At 42.3% G+C, this 16,823-nt stretch overlaps 1 protein-coding gene across 1 annotated transcript in view; it reads left to right on the top strand.

Moving 5' to 3' along the window:
- Positions 1 to 16,579, top strand: part of plekhf2 (pleckstrin homology domain containing, family F (with FYVE domain) member 2) — a 42,090-nt gene extending 25,511 nt beyond the window's left edge. The window contains exon 2 of the mRNA XM_038808989.1: positions 10,189 to 16,579. Within this exon, the coding sequence (XP_038664917.1) occupies positions 10,197 to 10,943 (747 nt within the window). The 5' untranslated portion in view covers positions 10,189 to 10,196 and the 3' untranslated portion in view covers positions 10,944 to 16,579. The remainder of the gene's footprint in view (positions 1 to 10,188) is intronic.
- Positions 16,580 to 16,823: the final 244 nt, after the last annotated feature.

Genomic DNA, 16,823 nt, shown 5'->3' with positions numbered 1-16,823 from the left:
AGGGAATGGACGCAAGGGCTTGTGACGAATATGCTCGAAGTTAATGGGCGAGGGGTTGTATTCTAGACCCCTGGAAGTGGACAGAGCATGCAGAACGCTTGCGAGGTTGCGCAGGTGAATAAGCCACCAAGGTCGATGGTGGTACGAATGCGCAGATTCCTGGATAAGGAGCAGACTTTGCGTTGGGCCAAGCAGACATGGAGCTGTAAGTGGGAGAATAGGATTCTGTGCATCTGCCAAGATCTGGGTGCGGACCTGGCCAAGAGAAGAGCGGATTTCAACCGAATGAAATGAACCCTTTTCAAGAGGAAGATGATGTTTGGTCTACTTTATCCAGCTCGTTTATGGGTCACCTATGAAGAGCGGCAATTTTACTTCGAGTCGCTAGATGAAGCAATGGATTTTGTGAAAAGCAAAGGTCTAGATGGAGACTGAGGTGACTGATCTTTACTGTAGGGATTCTGCTAAAATTGTTCTAACTTTTGCACTACGTGAGAAATGCTTTTTGTAATGTTTTTTTTGGGCTGTTGCTGTAACTTTTTTTGGGCTGTTGCTATGTTTTGGGAGTTAACTTTATACTGTTGGAGGAAGATTGGGTGAATCTTTGTTTCTTCTTTGGATGTGTTTGGGTGGAAACGTGCCTTTCGAATAGGTATGTCCGAGCGGGGGAAGTGGGAGGGAATAATAGGAGATAGGATGCCTGGCGCCATGGCGGGGGGGGGGAAGAGGAGAGTCACCAAGCCAACTGGGTGGGTTGGCTCACGGAAGCGCAGTGGGGGGTGAGCAGATGTTTTGTTTGTCAAAGGGGGTTGCATTTATTGTGCTGTTAAAGTGGGGGGGGGGGGGAGAGAGGGGGGGAGGAGGAAATTTCTCCGCTGAAAGGGGAGGGCTGTTGCTTGGAGATAAATGGGAGGTCGGGTACGGAGGCTACCTGTTGGTGGGCTGGAGGGAGTGCGGGGCACGAGCTGTAGGCTGGCCTTGGAAGGAGGATGGTTGATCAGCAGGGGCGGGGTGAGAAGCCTCACTACCAGGCTGATCATGTGGAACGCCAAAGGGCTGAATGGACCGGTTAAGAGGGCTTGCGTGATCGCACATTTGAGGGGATTGAAGGCGGACATGGTAATGCTACAGGAGGCACACCGGAGGGTAATTGATCAGACCAGACTGAGGAAGGGATGGGTCTGGCAGGTATTTCACGCGGGTCTGGACTCCAGGACTAGAGGGGTTGCAATCCTGATTAATAAGCGAGTGCCATTTGAAGCGGGGAGAATAGTTGCGGATATGGGGGGTATGGTTAGCGGGAAGCTGGAAGGGTTGTCGGTGGTGTTTGTGAATGTCTACGCACCAAACTGGGATGATGTGGAGTATGTAAGACAGATGTTAGGGAAGATCCCGGATCTGGATTCACACAAGCTGATCATGGGGGGGGGGGATAACTTAAATACGGTCATTGACCCAAGGCTAGACCGGTAGAGTTCAAGGACAGGCAGGGTGCCGGCAATGGCAAAAGAGCTAAAGGGGTTCTTGGAGCAGATGGGTGGGGCAGACCCATGGAGTTTTGGACGGCCAAGAGTGAAGGAGTTCTCCTTCTCCTCACATATACATAAAGTATACCCCCGGATTGACTTTTTTATTTGGAACAGGGCTTTACTGGCGGGGGGGTGGTTGACACCGAGTATTCGGCGATTGCTGTGTTGGAACATGCCCCACATTGGGTGGACCTACAGGTGAGCAAGGAGGGTGGCCAGCGCCCGCAATGGAGATTGAATGTGGGATTGTTAGCAGACAAGGGGGTGCGCGGGCAGGTGAGGGAATCCATCCAGAACTACCGGGAGATTAACGATACGGGAGAGGCCTCAGCAGCAATGGTTTGGGGTGCACTGAAGGCAGTGGCCAGAGGGAAGCTGATTTTGATTCAGGCCCATAGGGAGAAGGAAGAGAGGGCAGAGGCGGATAGGTTGGTTGGGGAAATACTTCAGGTAGACAGGAGGTATGCGGAGGCCCCGGAGGCAGGATCACTGACGGATCGACGAAGGCTACAGGTGGAATTTGGCTTGTTATCTATGGGGAAGGTGGTGGAGCAGTTGAGGAAGGCGAGCGAGGTGATATGAGTATGGAGAGAAAACTAGTAGAATGCTGGCACACCAGCTCAGTAAAAGGGAGACAGATCGGGAGAGTGAAGGACAGAGGAGGGAACACAATCTTGGACCCAGCAGGGGTGAACGGGGTGTTTAAGGAGTTCTACAGCAGGCTCTATGAGGCGGGACCCCCAGCGGGAGTGGAGGGAATGAGGCAATTTCTGGGAGGGCTGGAGTTTCCGAAGGTGGACGAAGGGTTGGTAGAATGGCTGGGAGCCCTGATAGCGACTGAAGAAATAGATGGCCATGCAGTCAGGCAAGGCCCCGGGACCCGATGGTTACCCAGTGGAGTTTTATAAAAAACTCTCTCAGATGCTGGGCCCACTGTTGGTGAGGACATTTAACAAGGCAAGGAGCGCGGTGTACTTCCCCTGACAATGTCACAGGCCTCGATCTCACTGATCCTGAAGCGGGGAGAAAACCCTGAGCTATGCAGGTCTTACAGGCCGATCACCCTGTTGAACGTTGATGCCAAACTGTTAGCGAAAATCTTGTCCTCAAGGATAGAAGACTGCATCCCGGGGGTAATGGGGGAAGACCAGACGGGGTTTGTTAAGGGTAGGCAGCTAACGGCCAATGTTAGAAGGCTCTTGAACTTAATAATGATGCCCCCAGAAGAAAAGAAGGTGGAGGTAGTGGTTGCAATGGACGCGGAGAAGGCCTTTGACCGGGTGGAATGGAACAATCTGTGGGAGGTGTTGGGGCGGTTCGGGGTTGGTCGGGGTTTCATCGGCTGGGTCAGGCTGCTGTATCAGGCACCAGAGGCGAATGTTGGAACAAACCGGCTGACGTTGGGCTATTTCAGACTGCACCGGGGGACTAGGCAGGGATGTCCCCTCTCTCCGTTGCTGTTCGCTCTGGCTATTGAGCCACCGGCTATGGCGTTAAGAGCTTCCAGGGGCTGTTCCGGAGTGGGGTGGAACACAGGGTCTCGTTATATGCCGACGACCTGCTCCTGTATGTGTCTGACCCATTAGAAGGGATGGGAGAGATCATGAGGATTTTAGGGGAACTTGGTCATTTTAAGGGGTACAAATTGAACGTGGAGAAAAGCGAGATGATTGCGATCCAGGCAAGGGGACAGGAGATGGGACTGGGAGAGCTGCTGTTCAGAGTGGTGGGAGGTAGTTTCCATTATTTAGAGATCCAGGTGGCACAAGACTGGGGGCTGTTACATAAACTAAACTTGACCCGGTTAGTGGAACAAATGAAAGAGGACTTCCAAAGGTGGGATATGCTCCCGTTATCACTGGCGGGGAGGGTACAGACAGTGAAAATGACGGTCCTCCCGAGATTCCTGTTTGTTTTTCAGTGCCTCACCATCTTTATTCCAAAGGCCTTTTTCAAGCGGGTAAATAAGGTGATCTCTGGTTTTGTTTGGACGGGTAAATCACGGCAGTGAAGAAGGTGATGCTGGAGGGTGGCCAGAGGGAGGGAGGGTGGGCTGGTGCTGCCGAACTTTAACAACTATTACTGGGTGGCAAATATAGCCATGATTAGGAAGTGGGTGGTGGGGGAAGGGTCGGTGTGGGAGCGAGAAGAGGCAGCATCTTGTAAGGACACGGGTTTAGGGGCATTGATCACGGCACCTCTGCCGTTCTCGCTGGCCCGGTGGTAATGGAGAGTCTGGGGGCAGTGGAGGAAACATGTGAGAGCGGAGGCAGCATCAGTTTGGGCTCCAATCTGTAGCAACCATCGATTTGCCCCAGGGAGACTAGATGGAGGGTTTCGGGAATGGCAGAGAGCAGGGATCGGGAGGATGGGAGATTTGTTTATAGATGGGAGCTTCCCCGGTTTGAGGGAGTTAGAGGAGAAGTTTGAATTGACGGGAGGGAATGTGTTTAAATATCTGCAGATTCGGGACTTTTTGCGAAGGCAGGTTCCAACCTTCCCACTCCTACCTCCACGTGGGATACAAGATAGGGTAATTTCTAGAGTATGGGTGAAAGAGGAGAAGGTCTCCGATATCTATAAAGAACTCATGGAGTCAGGAAATGCAGACAGAGGAGCTAACGCACAAATAGGAGCAGGAGTGATTGAGGCAGGTCTCTGGGCGGATGTGTTAAGCAGGGTCAACACATCCATATCATGCGCCAGGCTCAGCCTAATACAATTTAAGGTCGTTCACCAGGCACACACGACGATGGCACTGATGAGCAAGTTTTTTGGGATAGGAGACAGGTGTGCGGGAGGTGCCAGCGAACCACGTCCACGTGTTTTGGGCATGTTCGAAGCTTCGGGGATTCTGCTAGGGGTGTGCAGATGTCATGCCCACGGTGTTAAAAACAAAGGCGGCACCGAGTTCAGAGGTGGCGATTTTCGGAGTGTCGGAGGACCCGGGAGTCCAGGGGGTGTGAGAGGCCGACGTCTTGGCCTTTGCCTCCCTGGTAGCCCGGAGACTGATACTGTTAGCATGGAGGGACCTGAGGCCCCCAAAATCAGAGACCTGGGTAAATAACATGGCTGGCTTTCTCAGCCATGAGAAAATCAAGTTTGCCCTAAGAGGGTCAATGCTAGAGTTCGTCTGGAGGTGGCAGCCGTTTGACGACTTCTTCAGAGAAAATTAACTCAGCAGAGGGGAGGTGGGGGCGGAGGGGTTAGTCTATATTACTGTTTTAAGAAGGTGGGACCTGTGATGGAGGTAGAGGAACTTTGCACTATGTTTATAGTTTGTATACTACTGTTACTGTTATAAAATCACAAATGCCTTAATAAAATATTTTTTTTAAAAAATGATTGAGTGCCAGTAGAAGGTTGAAAAGTCGGTGGTTGATTTTTCTTGTGGATCCATCAGCATTAACAAAATATCTTGACTACATTAAGATACAGCTTCCACCTTGGGATGAGTCAGGAGATGTGGAACCTTTTGTACACTGTTTAACCTGAAGTGGAGCTTCCTTCTGCATACCAGCTGTTATCAAAATAATTTTCTTTTACATCTGCAAAATTGCCTCATCCATCTCCACTTCTACTATTTTACCCATTGCAATCAAGCTCTGCTTCATATCTTGATGTGAATTATAGATTTTTTTGTAATCTTTTATTTGATCTAGGCATTGCTGACAAAGCCAGCATTTGTTTTTGACCCCGAATTGTCCTCCCGCAGGTGGTGGTGAACTGTCACCTTGAATTGCTGTGGTCCATTTGACTTTTCTGTACAAGTTTGGTACAACTGAATGGCTTGCCAGACAATTTCAGAAAGCAGTTAAGAGTCAACTACATAGCATTGGTGTGGAGGGATTGGAACCCAGGTCCCCAGGGGGCATTACTCTGGGCCCCTGAATTGCCAGTCCAGTGACATTGTGACTACATCACTGTTTTCCCCATTGTGTAAAATTGGCTAAATCTTCCCTACCCAGCCTCCTTGCTACAACTCTCCATGACCATCAATGCATCCAACACACCACATGTCTGGGCCACGGGTGCACAAGTAGGGTATTAAAAACATCTATTTATTCTGCATAATCAAGGCTCTCAATTTACTGAAAATCTTTCGTCAAAATGTGAAAAGCAAGTGTGACTTTAAGTATCACCAATACTCATGCTCAACCCTGGGGAATTACAAACCTTTTTTCTCTTTTTCAATGTTAATGTGAACTCTGGACATTGAGCCTTTGTGAGTTACATGAGTTGATGTGTGAATAGTTATACAACGTATTGTGTCATGGTACCATGTTGCTAACTTCATCGATTGATTCTGCATGCTTTGAAAATCTTTGCAAATTTTCCTGGATTGGTGTCCAGTGAGCCAGTTGAGAACAGACAATGAACATAAACTGGGGGCAGAAGCATGTGGAGAATATTATAGCACCCCTCTTTGGAAGCTGGATATCAAAGCATTAGTTTGGTAAAAGGAATCTGATTTTGATTTTATGATTTTAAACTACTCTCTTTGTATTCCATGTTCCTGCATAGCTTCACTAGAGTTTTACAGTGGTAAATTTGAATAAAAAGACAAACTGTGAATACTAGAAATCTGACATCACTGCTGCAAATATACAGCAATTTGCATCTACAATAATCCAGATTAACCTTTCAATCACTTTCCCCCGATTATTTGTCGTCATTGTCCTCCTCGGCAATGTCTGCACATAATATTAAACTGCTGTCTTTTTTCAACTGCTCTATATCATCTCAATTTTTGGTTCTTAGACCCTGCAAATAGACTAATAGAAGTGTAGAATAGAGAGTATGAATATGACAAAAAACATAATATTTCTACAAATGTGCTTTTAGCAGTTGCTTACTATGCATGTTACTTGGGGGCAAAAAAGATGATAGTAGAAGCTCCAGAGTGAATTCATTAGTGTTACCGTGATCAAAATTCAATTCTGTCTCAGCAACCTGTTTCAAATTTATGCTGAACTCTGTGAGGCGATTAGGGGATTTTCACAGTAACTTCATCACAGGGTAAGCCTACTTGTGATACTAATAACAATTATTATTAAATAATTATTAAAAACGCATCTGGTTCACTAATGTCGTTTAGGGAGGTTAAATCTGCTATCCCTTACTTGGTCTGGCCTACATGTGGCTCCAATGCGGTTGTGGTTGACTCTTAAATGCCCCCTCAAGGGTCATGACAGCACAGTCGTTAGCACTGTTGCTTCACAGCGCCAGGGTCCCAGGTTTGATTCCCGCTTCGGTCACTGTCTGTGTGGAGTCTGCACATTCTCCCTGTGTCTGTGTGGGTTTACTCCAGGTGCTCCAGTCTCCTCCCACCAGTCCCGAAAGACGTGCTGTTAAGTGAAATGGACATTCTGAATTCTCCCTCTCATGTACCCGAACAGGCGCTGGAGTGTGGCGACTAGGGGCTTTTCAGTAACTTCATTGCAGTGTAATGTAAGCCAACTTGTGACAATAAAGATTATTATGAATTAGAGATGGGCAATAAATGGTGGCCCAGCCAACGATGCCCATTTCCCATGAACAAATTTTTAAAAATCCGGTGGAGAGAGCGGTTAATAGACCATACAGCATTCTGGACTTTTTTAATAGGGGCATTGCTTACAGGAGCAAGGAGGTTATGCTGGAATATTGTGTACAGTTCTGGGCGCCAAATGTGAATGCACTGGAGAAAGTGCAGAAAAGGTTTAAAAGAATGGTTCCAGGGATGAGAAACTTCAGTTTTGAGATTAGATTCAAGAAATTGAGGCTGTTCTCAGAGAAGATTTGATAGCAATGTTCAAAGTCATGAGGCTGGACAGAGTAGATGGGAAGAAATTGTTCCCACTCGTAAAAGGATCAAGAACGAGACCGCACAAATTTAAATGATTTGCAAAAGAAGCAAATGTGATAGCCAGGAAAACCTTTTTCACCCAAAGAGCCGCTTGGATTGAGAATGTACTGCCTGGAAGTGTGATGGAGGCAGGTTCATTCAAGGCATTGAATGGAAACAAAACAATGTGCAGGGGAATGGTACTAAGTCATGATGTGCTGCACAGTGGTTAGCACAGTTGCTTCACAGTTCTAGGGTCCCAGGTTAGATCCCCGGCTTGGGTCACAGTCTGTGCGGAGTCTGCACGTTCTCCCCATGTCTGCGTGGGTTTCCTCCCACAGTCCAAAGATGTGGAGGATAGGTGGCTTGGCCATGCTAAATTGGCCTTCGTGTCCAAAAAAAGGTTGGGTGAAGTTGTGGGGATAGGGTGGAGGTGTGGGCTTGGGTAAGGTCCTCTTTCTAAGGGCTAGTGCAGACCCGATGGGACCTCCTTCTGCACTATAAATTTTATTTTACTTTTTAAATTTTAGAGTACCCAATTCATTTTTTCCAATTAAGGGGCAATTTAGCGTGGCCAATCCACCTACCCTGCACATCTTTTCGGTTGTGGGGGCGAAACCCATGCAAATATGGGGAGAATGTGCAAACTCCACACGGACAGTGACCCAGAGCTGGGATCGAACCTGGGATCTTAGCGGCAGTGCTAACCACTGCGCCATTTCTGCATTGTAGATTTTATGAAGCTTGTTTGGAGCGCCGGTGCAAACACGATGGGCCAAATGGCCTTCTGACCGTAAAAATTCTGTGATTATGTAATGTTTCGGGTTGATGAGCTTTCATCAAATGTTAATTTGTGAAGTTTTCTATTGTAGTAATGAACCAGCGGAGTGATGACATAATTGATGTTTGAGTTATCATCTGAAATACACCATCCTGAAAGGAGAGAATGGAAGCAGATTGAATAGTAACTGAAACAAATTAGAATAACGCTTGTTGGGCAAAAAGATTCTCAAGCTCTGGGGAAAGATGGGGCGGGGAATTTTGTGGGACTAAGTCGGTCGCTTTTTCAAAGAGTTGAATTGCCTCTTTTTTAAAAAAAAAATTAATTTAGAGTACCCAATTATTTTTTCCAATTAAGGGGCAATTTAGCATGGCCAATCCACCTACCCTGCACATCTTTGGGTTGTGGGGGTCGAACCCACGCAGACACGGGGAGAATGTGCAAACTCCACACGGACAGTGACCCAGGGCCGGGATTCGAACCCAGGTCCTCAGCGCCGTAGGCAGCAACGCTAACCACTGTGCCACCGTGCTGCCCATTGAATTGCCTCTTTGAGGGATTTTCCATGATAGAGTACGTGTAAACGGTAGTAAATTTGTTTACACTTGTTTGTGCTGGTAGGTAACTCGTTGGCTCAGAGACGATTGGAATTTTCCAGTTTTGTTCCAGTAACAAAAAAATGCCCCCCCCCGACCTTTCTTTCTTTTAAGATTCCCCTTAAAGGCTGTTTCTTTGGCAAAGCTTTTGGCCATCTTCCCTAATAGCCTTTTGTAATTCATGCTTTGTAACACTCTTCTGAACGTGCCTTGGGGTGATTTATTATATTAATGGCGCTAAATAAATATAAGTTGTTGTAGCAGGGTAGCATGGTGGTTAGCATAAATGCTTCACAGCTCCAGGGTCCCAGGTTCGATTCCCGGCTGGGTCACTGTCTGTGTGGAGTCTGCACGTCCTCCCCCTGTGTGCGTGGGTTTCCTCCGGGTGCTCCGGTTTCCTCCCACAGTCCAAAGATGTGCGGGTTAGGTGGATTGGCCATGCTAAATTGCCCGTAGTGTCCTAATAAATGTAAGGTTAAGGGGGGGGTTGTTGGGTTACAGGTATAGGGTGGATATGTGGGTTTGAGTAGGGTGATCATGGCTCGGCACAACATTGAGGGCCGAAGGGCCTGTTCTGTGCTGTACTGTTCTATGTTCTATGTTCTATGTAAGTAGGACACACGGGTCAAAATTTTGAGCAGTTCTGAGGAATTTTGTTTTTTAGTGGACATTTTGAAAATCCATCATTATGTTTGAGCAAAGCAAGAGCATAGGAAGTTGACAAGATCATTTGTCTTTCGTAGCATACTTACCAGGATTAAGTAATTTTATCAAATGTTACCAAATTCAAGTGTAAATTTAAGCATGGAAATCTGAAACTTTCATGTTTGTATATTGCTGTTAATAAATTATCAGGGCTCAATATCAAAGACTTATTTTCTGCAAAGGGATATTTGTGCAAATCAGAATAACTCATTATGGCACCTTGAATGATAAATTATATTTGAAAATATCCAGTAACTTAAACTGTGGTGCAGAAGGAAAAGATTTGGTCGATCATGCTTGTAACAACTTGCTGAAAGAGCTATCTATTTAGTCCTGTTCCTCAGCCCATCAATCTTTCTCCAACTATTCATCTACTTCCTTTTAAAAGCGGTTAAGGATTCTGCTTCCGTCATTGTTTCTGGTTGAGCATTTCATCTCCAAAGAATCCATTAGGATGTAATGCATTTGCCATCCTTTTGTTATATACACTCCAATAACTCTTTTCATACAGATGCAGTAATGATTTTCATCCCTTATGATGTAACTGCCTCATCTTGTCTCTGTGCCTTGCAAAAAATGTATAGACCTAGGTTATTTTGTGCCCAGGCTACGTAGATTGCAATTTTCAAATGGTTTTATTCACCGTAACGATCAGTTACATTTGATAAAATGCTGTTTTTTGCCTCCCAAAATAAATGTTAATTTGATGTAAAACCAGCATGTAATTAATTTGTTCTTTCTCCCTTACAGAAAACACGATGGTCGACCGCTTAGCAAATAGTGAGGCAAATGCTCGACGTATTGGCATGGTTGAGAGCTGTTTTGGAGCAGCTGGCCAACCTCTGACTATTCCAGGTCGAGTACTCATAGGTGAGGGAGTTCTTACAAAGCTCTGTCGAAAGAAGCCAAAGGCCAGACAGTTTTTCTTGTTCAATGACATCCTTGTTTATGGTAATATTGTGATCCAAAAGAAGAAGTACAACAAGCAGCATATAATTCCATTGGAGAACGTTACAATTGATTCTATTGAAGATGATGGTGAGTTGCGTAATGGCTGGCTTATTAAGACTCCGACCAAATCCTTTGCTGTTTATGCTGCTACTGCCACTGAGAAATCCGAATGGATGAATCATATTAACAAGTGTGTCACCGATTTGTTATCAAAAAGTGGTAAGGTACCCAGTAACGAGCATGCTGCTGTTTGGGTGCCTGATTCAGAAGCGAATATATGCATGCGTTGTCAGAAAGTCAAATTCACACCAGTCAGCCGTCGACATCACTGCCGGAAATGTGGATTTGTCGTGTGTGGGCCTTGTTCAGATAAGCGGTTCCTTCTTCCCAGCCAGTCATCCAAACCAGTACGTGTGTGCTCTTTCTGCTACGACCTGCTCTCCACTGGCCAGCTGACTGCAACTCTGCCAAATCGCTCTGAATTTTACCGTGGCTCCCTCCAGTCCCCTAGAAATTTATCTGATGAAGATGACGATGATGACAGCAGTGATTAAAAAGTGAAATGTCAGCTATGGTGTTTAAATAATTGGAGTAAAGCTTCAAATGAACAGCTTTTGAGGTGTGTGTACTTCACACAAACTTCCTCCTGTGAAAATTAGCCATAAACTATACCTGCAAACCTTAATACAAAACTTGTGCCTAAATGTTGGAAAAACTAATGGTTTCTACTCTTTATCCTCTGCTGGAATACGATGCTGATTGAAAAATATCATTCTTAGCCAGTTGTAACCATGATCGTTTTTAGTTATTTGATTTACTTCCTGGCTGCATGAAAAAAATAAATTTTATTGCCCTCCATCTACATTATATTGTGTGATTTCCCAAATATTTAAAATCAAAATTCTTCTTTAACTGAAAAGTGCTCAAAATGTTAATATTATGAAAAGGAAGTTGTTGACGTGAAAGGGGAAAGATGAATACTCAGATTTAGCCAGGTAAACATTTAGATATGCTATACTGTCAAATATCAATATTGGCCAGATTTAAGAAGAATCTTGATGCTTTTTGTTTCAGAGGACTAAAATGGTATTGTTGTGTTGTATCAGAACTAAGTTTCTGAGCTAAACATATACAAGAAAGTCTGATTTAATATTGCACATTTAGATTGGGGCCTTAAAACGTTTTCCGCGTTATGTTGAAAAATCATAGACTTTCTCTCCACAACCTGCTGTTGTGCCCCAAATATCTTATTTAATCTCAAACAAAAAAGCCACATTTTGTGGAACTCCACCACAGCTGGTAGGATAGTTTGTTTAGTAAACAAGTTCTGAAGCCATTCTGTAAAATGCTATGGAGCCTACTGGAGAATGTCAGAATCAAAATTGTTTTGGGAAATGGTGTATTTGTTTTCCAAATTAATTTCACTTGACATATTAATAGATAAATTTCCCTGATTGTAGGAACCTTTTTATGAATAGAGTTACATAAGTGCAATTCAAATATGCCAGTACACATTAACAAAACTACTCCCCTGCTTCTGTTCCCTACCCCCAAATTGACCTAACCAATTCTTGCATCTTTGAAAAGGGAGCTAAAACCTGTTGGCTAGACACAGGCACCTTTTTTGCCCAAAAACATCTGGAAACAAAATTATTTTCTCAAAAGCAAAATGCTGTAGATGCTAGAAATCTGACGGAAAAACAGACAATGCTGGAAATACTCAGCATGTCAGACAACATCTGTGGAGCGATTTGAAGTTGATAACCTTTCAGCAGAAGTCTTTTACTACTATGTTTAATCATGTGTCTTGCTCTATTGTATAGACCTTAACAGTGCCAATGCTCTGTTCATTTACATGTACATTTAAAATTAATCAACACAATTCATAGAAGTTTGACAGTGATTTTCAAACTGACAGAGCAAGCAAATATGAATTAGATGTACGTCATTGACTTCTAAGGAACCAACACCAGTACCTCATTATACTAACTGACTGGAAAACAGAAAGGGAGTAATTGTAATTTAATTGATTGCTCCAGTGGTTAAGAACAAAGTCTTCATCAGAACATGGTCAATACCATGTTTGCCCTAATTTGGAAACTGAATTGTAAGAAAGATTTGGAGTTCTAAGATTTCTAATTAGCAGTATGATGGTAGAATTCTTGAACTTATTGAACTTAGGAATTTCAATTCCAACCTTCATAGTAAAACCGAAGTAAGACCAAATACCATGTTATGGTTTTCTGTGACATTTGTCAAAACATGGCATTAGAAAAAATAGCACAAGTCTGTTTAGCTACTGAAATGCTGATTTAGTTGGATTAAACTAGAGGTGATTTTGAAAGCCTCCGGGTTATGCTTAAAACATTGAGCGAGAAGATCATGAACTGAAACCTGGTATTCAGGTATTTAATAATCCTGGAAGTGAATAGTCTTAATTAGCTGAGAATGTTTAACAAATTCATGCATATGAACAAGTTGACAACAAAGGCTAGGAGAGGGCAAGAAGTAAACTGGAAATGGGAATTTCCTTTCCTAGGCTTCGACCATGTAGTGCCTTGACGTAGCAAGTGTTTTGCAAGGAAAACAAACCCTTTGTACACTGGTAACGTTTTACAGGAAGTTTTATTACTATCTTGATATTGTGTAAATGTTAGGTAACAAGAGCATAATCCTGTACAAAACTTCCATCTTTTGCTTTTCCTTTTGTATACAAGAATTGATTTGGGTATAAAAAAAAATGAAACATGGTGAATAGTATCATAACATTTGCAGCACCAGCTGTAGAATAGGGTGCAAGTTTGAGGTGAATGAATGGTGTGGTAGAAATATTCAATCTTTGCTAGTTTGTGCATTTAAAAAAATTTGTGTAGCACTAGCTTAATGATGTGAAGCATTTGTAATAGCAAACAGCAACAGAGCAGGACTCCATTATTCTCCAAATGCCAATTATGGAGACTAAGCTTAACGTTTAGGTTGAGTTTTGATGTCCAGTGCTCTTTGGATGAGCCATAATTATCATCTGTGATACTGTGGTTCACGTTGCGGTAATGTCAAAGCTGTAGCAACAAGTCGCATTAGATATTTTCAGATCTTATCTCATACTTGTACCCACAGTTTTGACCGAACTCAGTTGCTGCTTCACATTTGTGGCCCACTAATTAACTGCTTCTGTTTACACTGAAGTTCATAATAAATGGGGTTGATGGGCAGTATTATGGGTTTCAAGCTGCTATAAAGACCTGTATTTCAAACTAAGGTATTGAGAAGGAAAAATATATATAACACTTGGCAAAATCTAAATTTTAAATGTGTGCAGCATTTTTGCTGGAGGATGAACTTTGCTGAATTGGTGATACTTTTTCATAGGAGTAGCTTTAGTTCCTGTGGTCCTTTGTTCTTGCAGCACAGGATGTTGCCTTGGAAGTTTTTATTGGAGTGTGTTTTTTCTCTTTAGTTGGTAAATTAGTAATGGGCAGTAGCATGCAATACAATTGTTCAAACACTCAAATGCTCTGTTTGACCTATTCCTACACTCTCCATCAGTAACGGTGTAGATAATTATTTAGAAGCAGCAGGAACTATAATCTTTTTCCTCTATCTTGACACCTACATGAATGCTTAACCATTATTAATGAAAGTGATTCAGTTTCATTTGGCTGATTCTCCTAATTGCCTAGGTGTATTTAAACATGCGTCTCAAATTATACTTGCATGCCTGTGATTGGGTGAGCAGTAAATAGAAAGCGTGAGATTTTTAAGTATTGGCCCTCTGGCCAAATCTGTCAAAGCCAACTGAGGTGACCCTCTCATCCTCATATTATGCACTTAAGTCGAAGGACTTTTTTGAAAGTTCACATTCTGATTTACTGAAACTCATTGCTAATCAACTATATGGCAAAATAGACTTTTGGTGCTGCTACACTTATTACTTCACGTACTGAATGGCATGCTGTGGTATGACTGCATGAGGTCACTGGGCAGCTGACATTTTTAAACATTGCACTGATTTTGAATTCTGAGAAGCAATTTTTTCTCTGTTACAATTTCAGTTGCTTATCAGCTGAATTTGATGGAATGTCTATGGAAAATATGTAGTGCAGTTTTCTGTTGCCATTCTTGTCCATTCAGATGTTGGAAGTGGAGAGAAAACAAGCTTGCACCCACTTAACAAATTTTCTGTACACCACGTCCAGTTGTATTAAACAATTGCAACGGTTTAAAGGAATGAAATTGTGATTATTAAAACCATAAATTCAAAAATCTTCTTTTTATAAGATGTCTTTCTCAGGAAAAATCAGTGTACAAAGGGTACCTAAATTAAAGTAACATTGACAAAACAAGTTTGATGACTGTCCTGGCTTTTGACTTGCATCTTACAGATATTTTGTAATGGAAAGGAATGACTTATTTTGCTTTACAGTTCTTTTGTATAATGTACTTTTTTCAAATTTGGCACTTTATTTCTTTACTTTGCTGACAAAGTACGTCGTTTCTATACGAATCCTCCAAAAGATTATAAATGTGATATCAACCTCTCATCATTCAAGTTTTCCTTGCATATGTAGAAGCTTGCACTATACTGCGCTGAGTTGGAAGGTGTCAGTGAAATGTTTGAACCCTTCAACAGAATGAAATGTTTATTATCTGCAGTTAATGATTATGGTGTTGCAAGTTGTTGCTTTTGAGTTGTATATGTTGGTGTAGAATTCCTTCAGTTATTCATCTTCTAAGTCTTGGATGTAGATTTTTTTTGGTTTTGACTATTAATGTGTAAACTCTTCAATCTTTTTGGAAGGGCTCAGTACTTTGTAACAGATGTATTTTATTATGCAAATATATTGCATTGCTTACCTAAAATACTTTTAGTGGATATCTGACACTAATAACAAGTTATAAAAGTGGTGATTTGGGGCAGAATATGTAATGAACTACAACTAAAATTGTCTTTTAAAAATAAACTGTCTTAACTGCTTTGTAGTTGTTCAGCCTTTGGTGTACTTTTAATCTAAGATGTCAGTATTTCAAGGCTGTGTTGCTGTGATGATTAAAATGATTTCCTTGCAATCGGGCCATTTTCTATTTTGTAGGGAAAGTGGGTACTTGCACAAAATGTGAAAAATTGCCACATTTATGTAACTCTTTTGGAGAGGTGAAGATCTGTCTTCAAAATTTTTTAAATCCCATATTAAGGGGAAAATTAAGGTTTTTGTAAATATAAAATTGTCACCCAAATACAGCCAGATAACTGTACTGACTAATGGACTTTACTGTATTGCTGTAAAGCAGTGAAACATTTTATTTTGACCCTCACAAGCACGTAGCCATTTGGATTTTACCAGAGCATGCTCTTGATCTAATGGGTTTTATTTGCTCTGATCAGCCATCACATCTTTGTGTTCTGTGTACAAGATGGTTCAAATTTGTCAAAATTTGGATATAGTGTTTAAATTGAGTCCCTATAAATTCACAATTGTGTATTGGTGGGTAGGCTAACAGTTCACTAATAGTGTCAACAGCTAACAATGTTGGAAATGCTCAACAGATCAAGCAGGCTCTGTGGAGTGATGTACATAATTATTTTGACAAAGGCTGACAGCAAACATGACGCTTCAATAACACCCCTGCAGAAAATTATAAATGTTATGTTCACCTTATTCAAATATTTCCTCATATGGAAGCTTGCATTATATTGAAGTTATTGGTAAAATGTAATAGTACTTTTGTGGTGAAGTAGTAAAGATCTGAAAGGCCCACAAATGCTATTTGACATCCTGAGAGTTACCAGCATTTTCTGTTGCATTTCAGATTGGAGACATTTTCATAACATCTTTAGCAGAAAAATTCCAATGTACTTCATAGAGGGGAAATGAGTGGCATTATACTGCTTTGAATGTTGGGTTTCTGAAACAGTCTTTGAACCATTCATGCCTTTTGAATGCTGACATTTTTAAGATCAATATGAAATCACTAATTGGGTCCAGCTTAGACTGACTACAAATTTGGAAAAGTAATATTGCATATCGAAATACATTATTGGCTTGGAAATTGGTCAAAATCACAAAGTGTAAAATCAAGGCATAAAGTTTAAATGGTAACTGCTATTAAAATATTCTTCCTTGACTTCACAAATTTGATGTGTTATTTAAGTACACTTTATACATGCGTTGTGTATTCTGTTTGGAAAAATTAAAAAAAATGCAAAAGCTTTGACTCAGTCTACAATAAAACTTTTCGGACATAATTAAATTGGTATGTTTTGATGGCTTAAAACATGTCTTCAATTTTTCAGCTTTGCAATATAAATTTGTGCATGTCAACTGCAGGCAGAAAAATCCTCAGAGAATAGGATTCAGAGTGCCAGTTCAAACATGGTAAGCAAAACAACTTCTGGCACAATTGATTTGGGTTTGCACCAGGTTTTAAACAAACCA

The sequence above is a fragment of the Scyliorhinus canicula genome, chromosome 10 (assembly GCF_902713615.1).
Source record: "Scyliorhinus canicula chromosome 10, sScyCan1.1, whole genome shotgun sequence".
NCBI lineage: Eukaryota > Metazoa > Chordata > Chondrichthyes > Carcharhiniformes > Scyliorhinidae > Scyliorhinus > Scyliorhinus canicula.
This window is presented reverse-complemented; position numbering and strand designations above follow the sequence as displayed.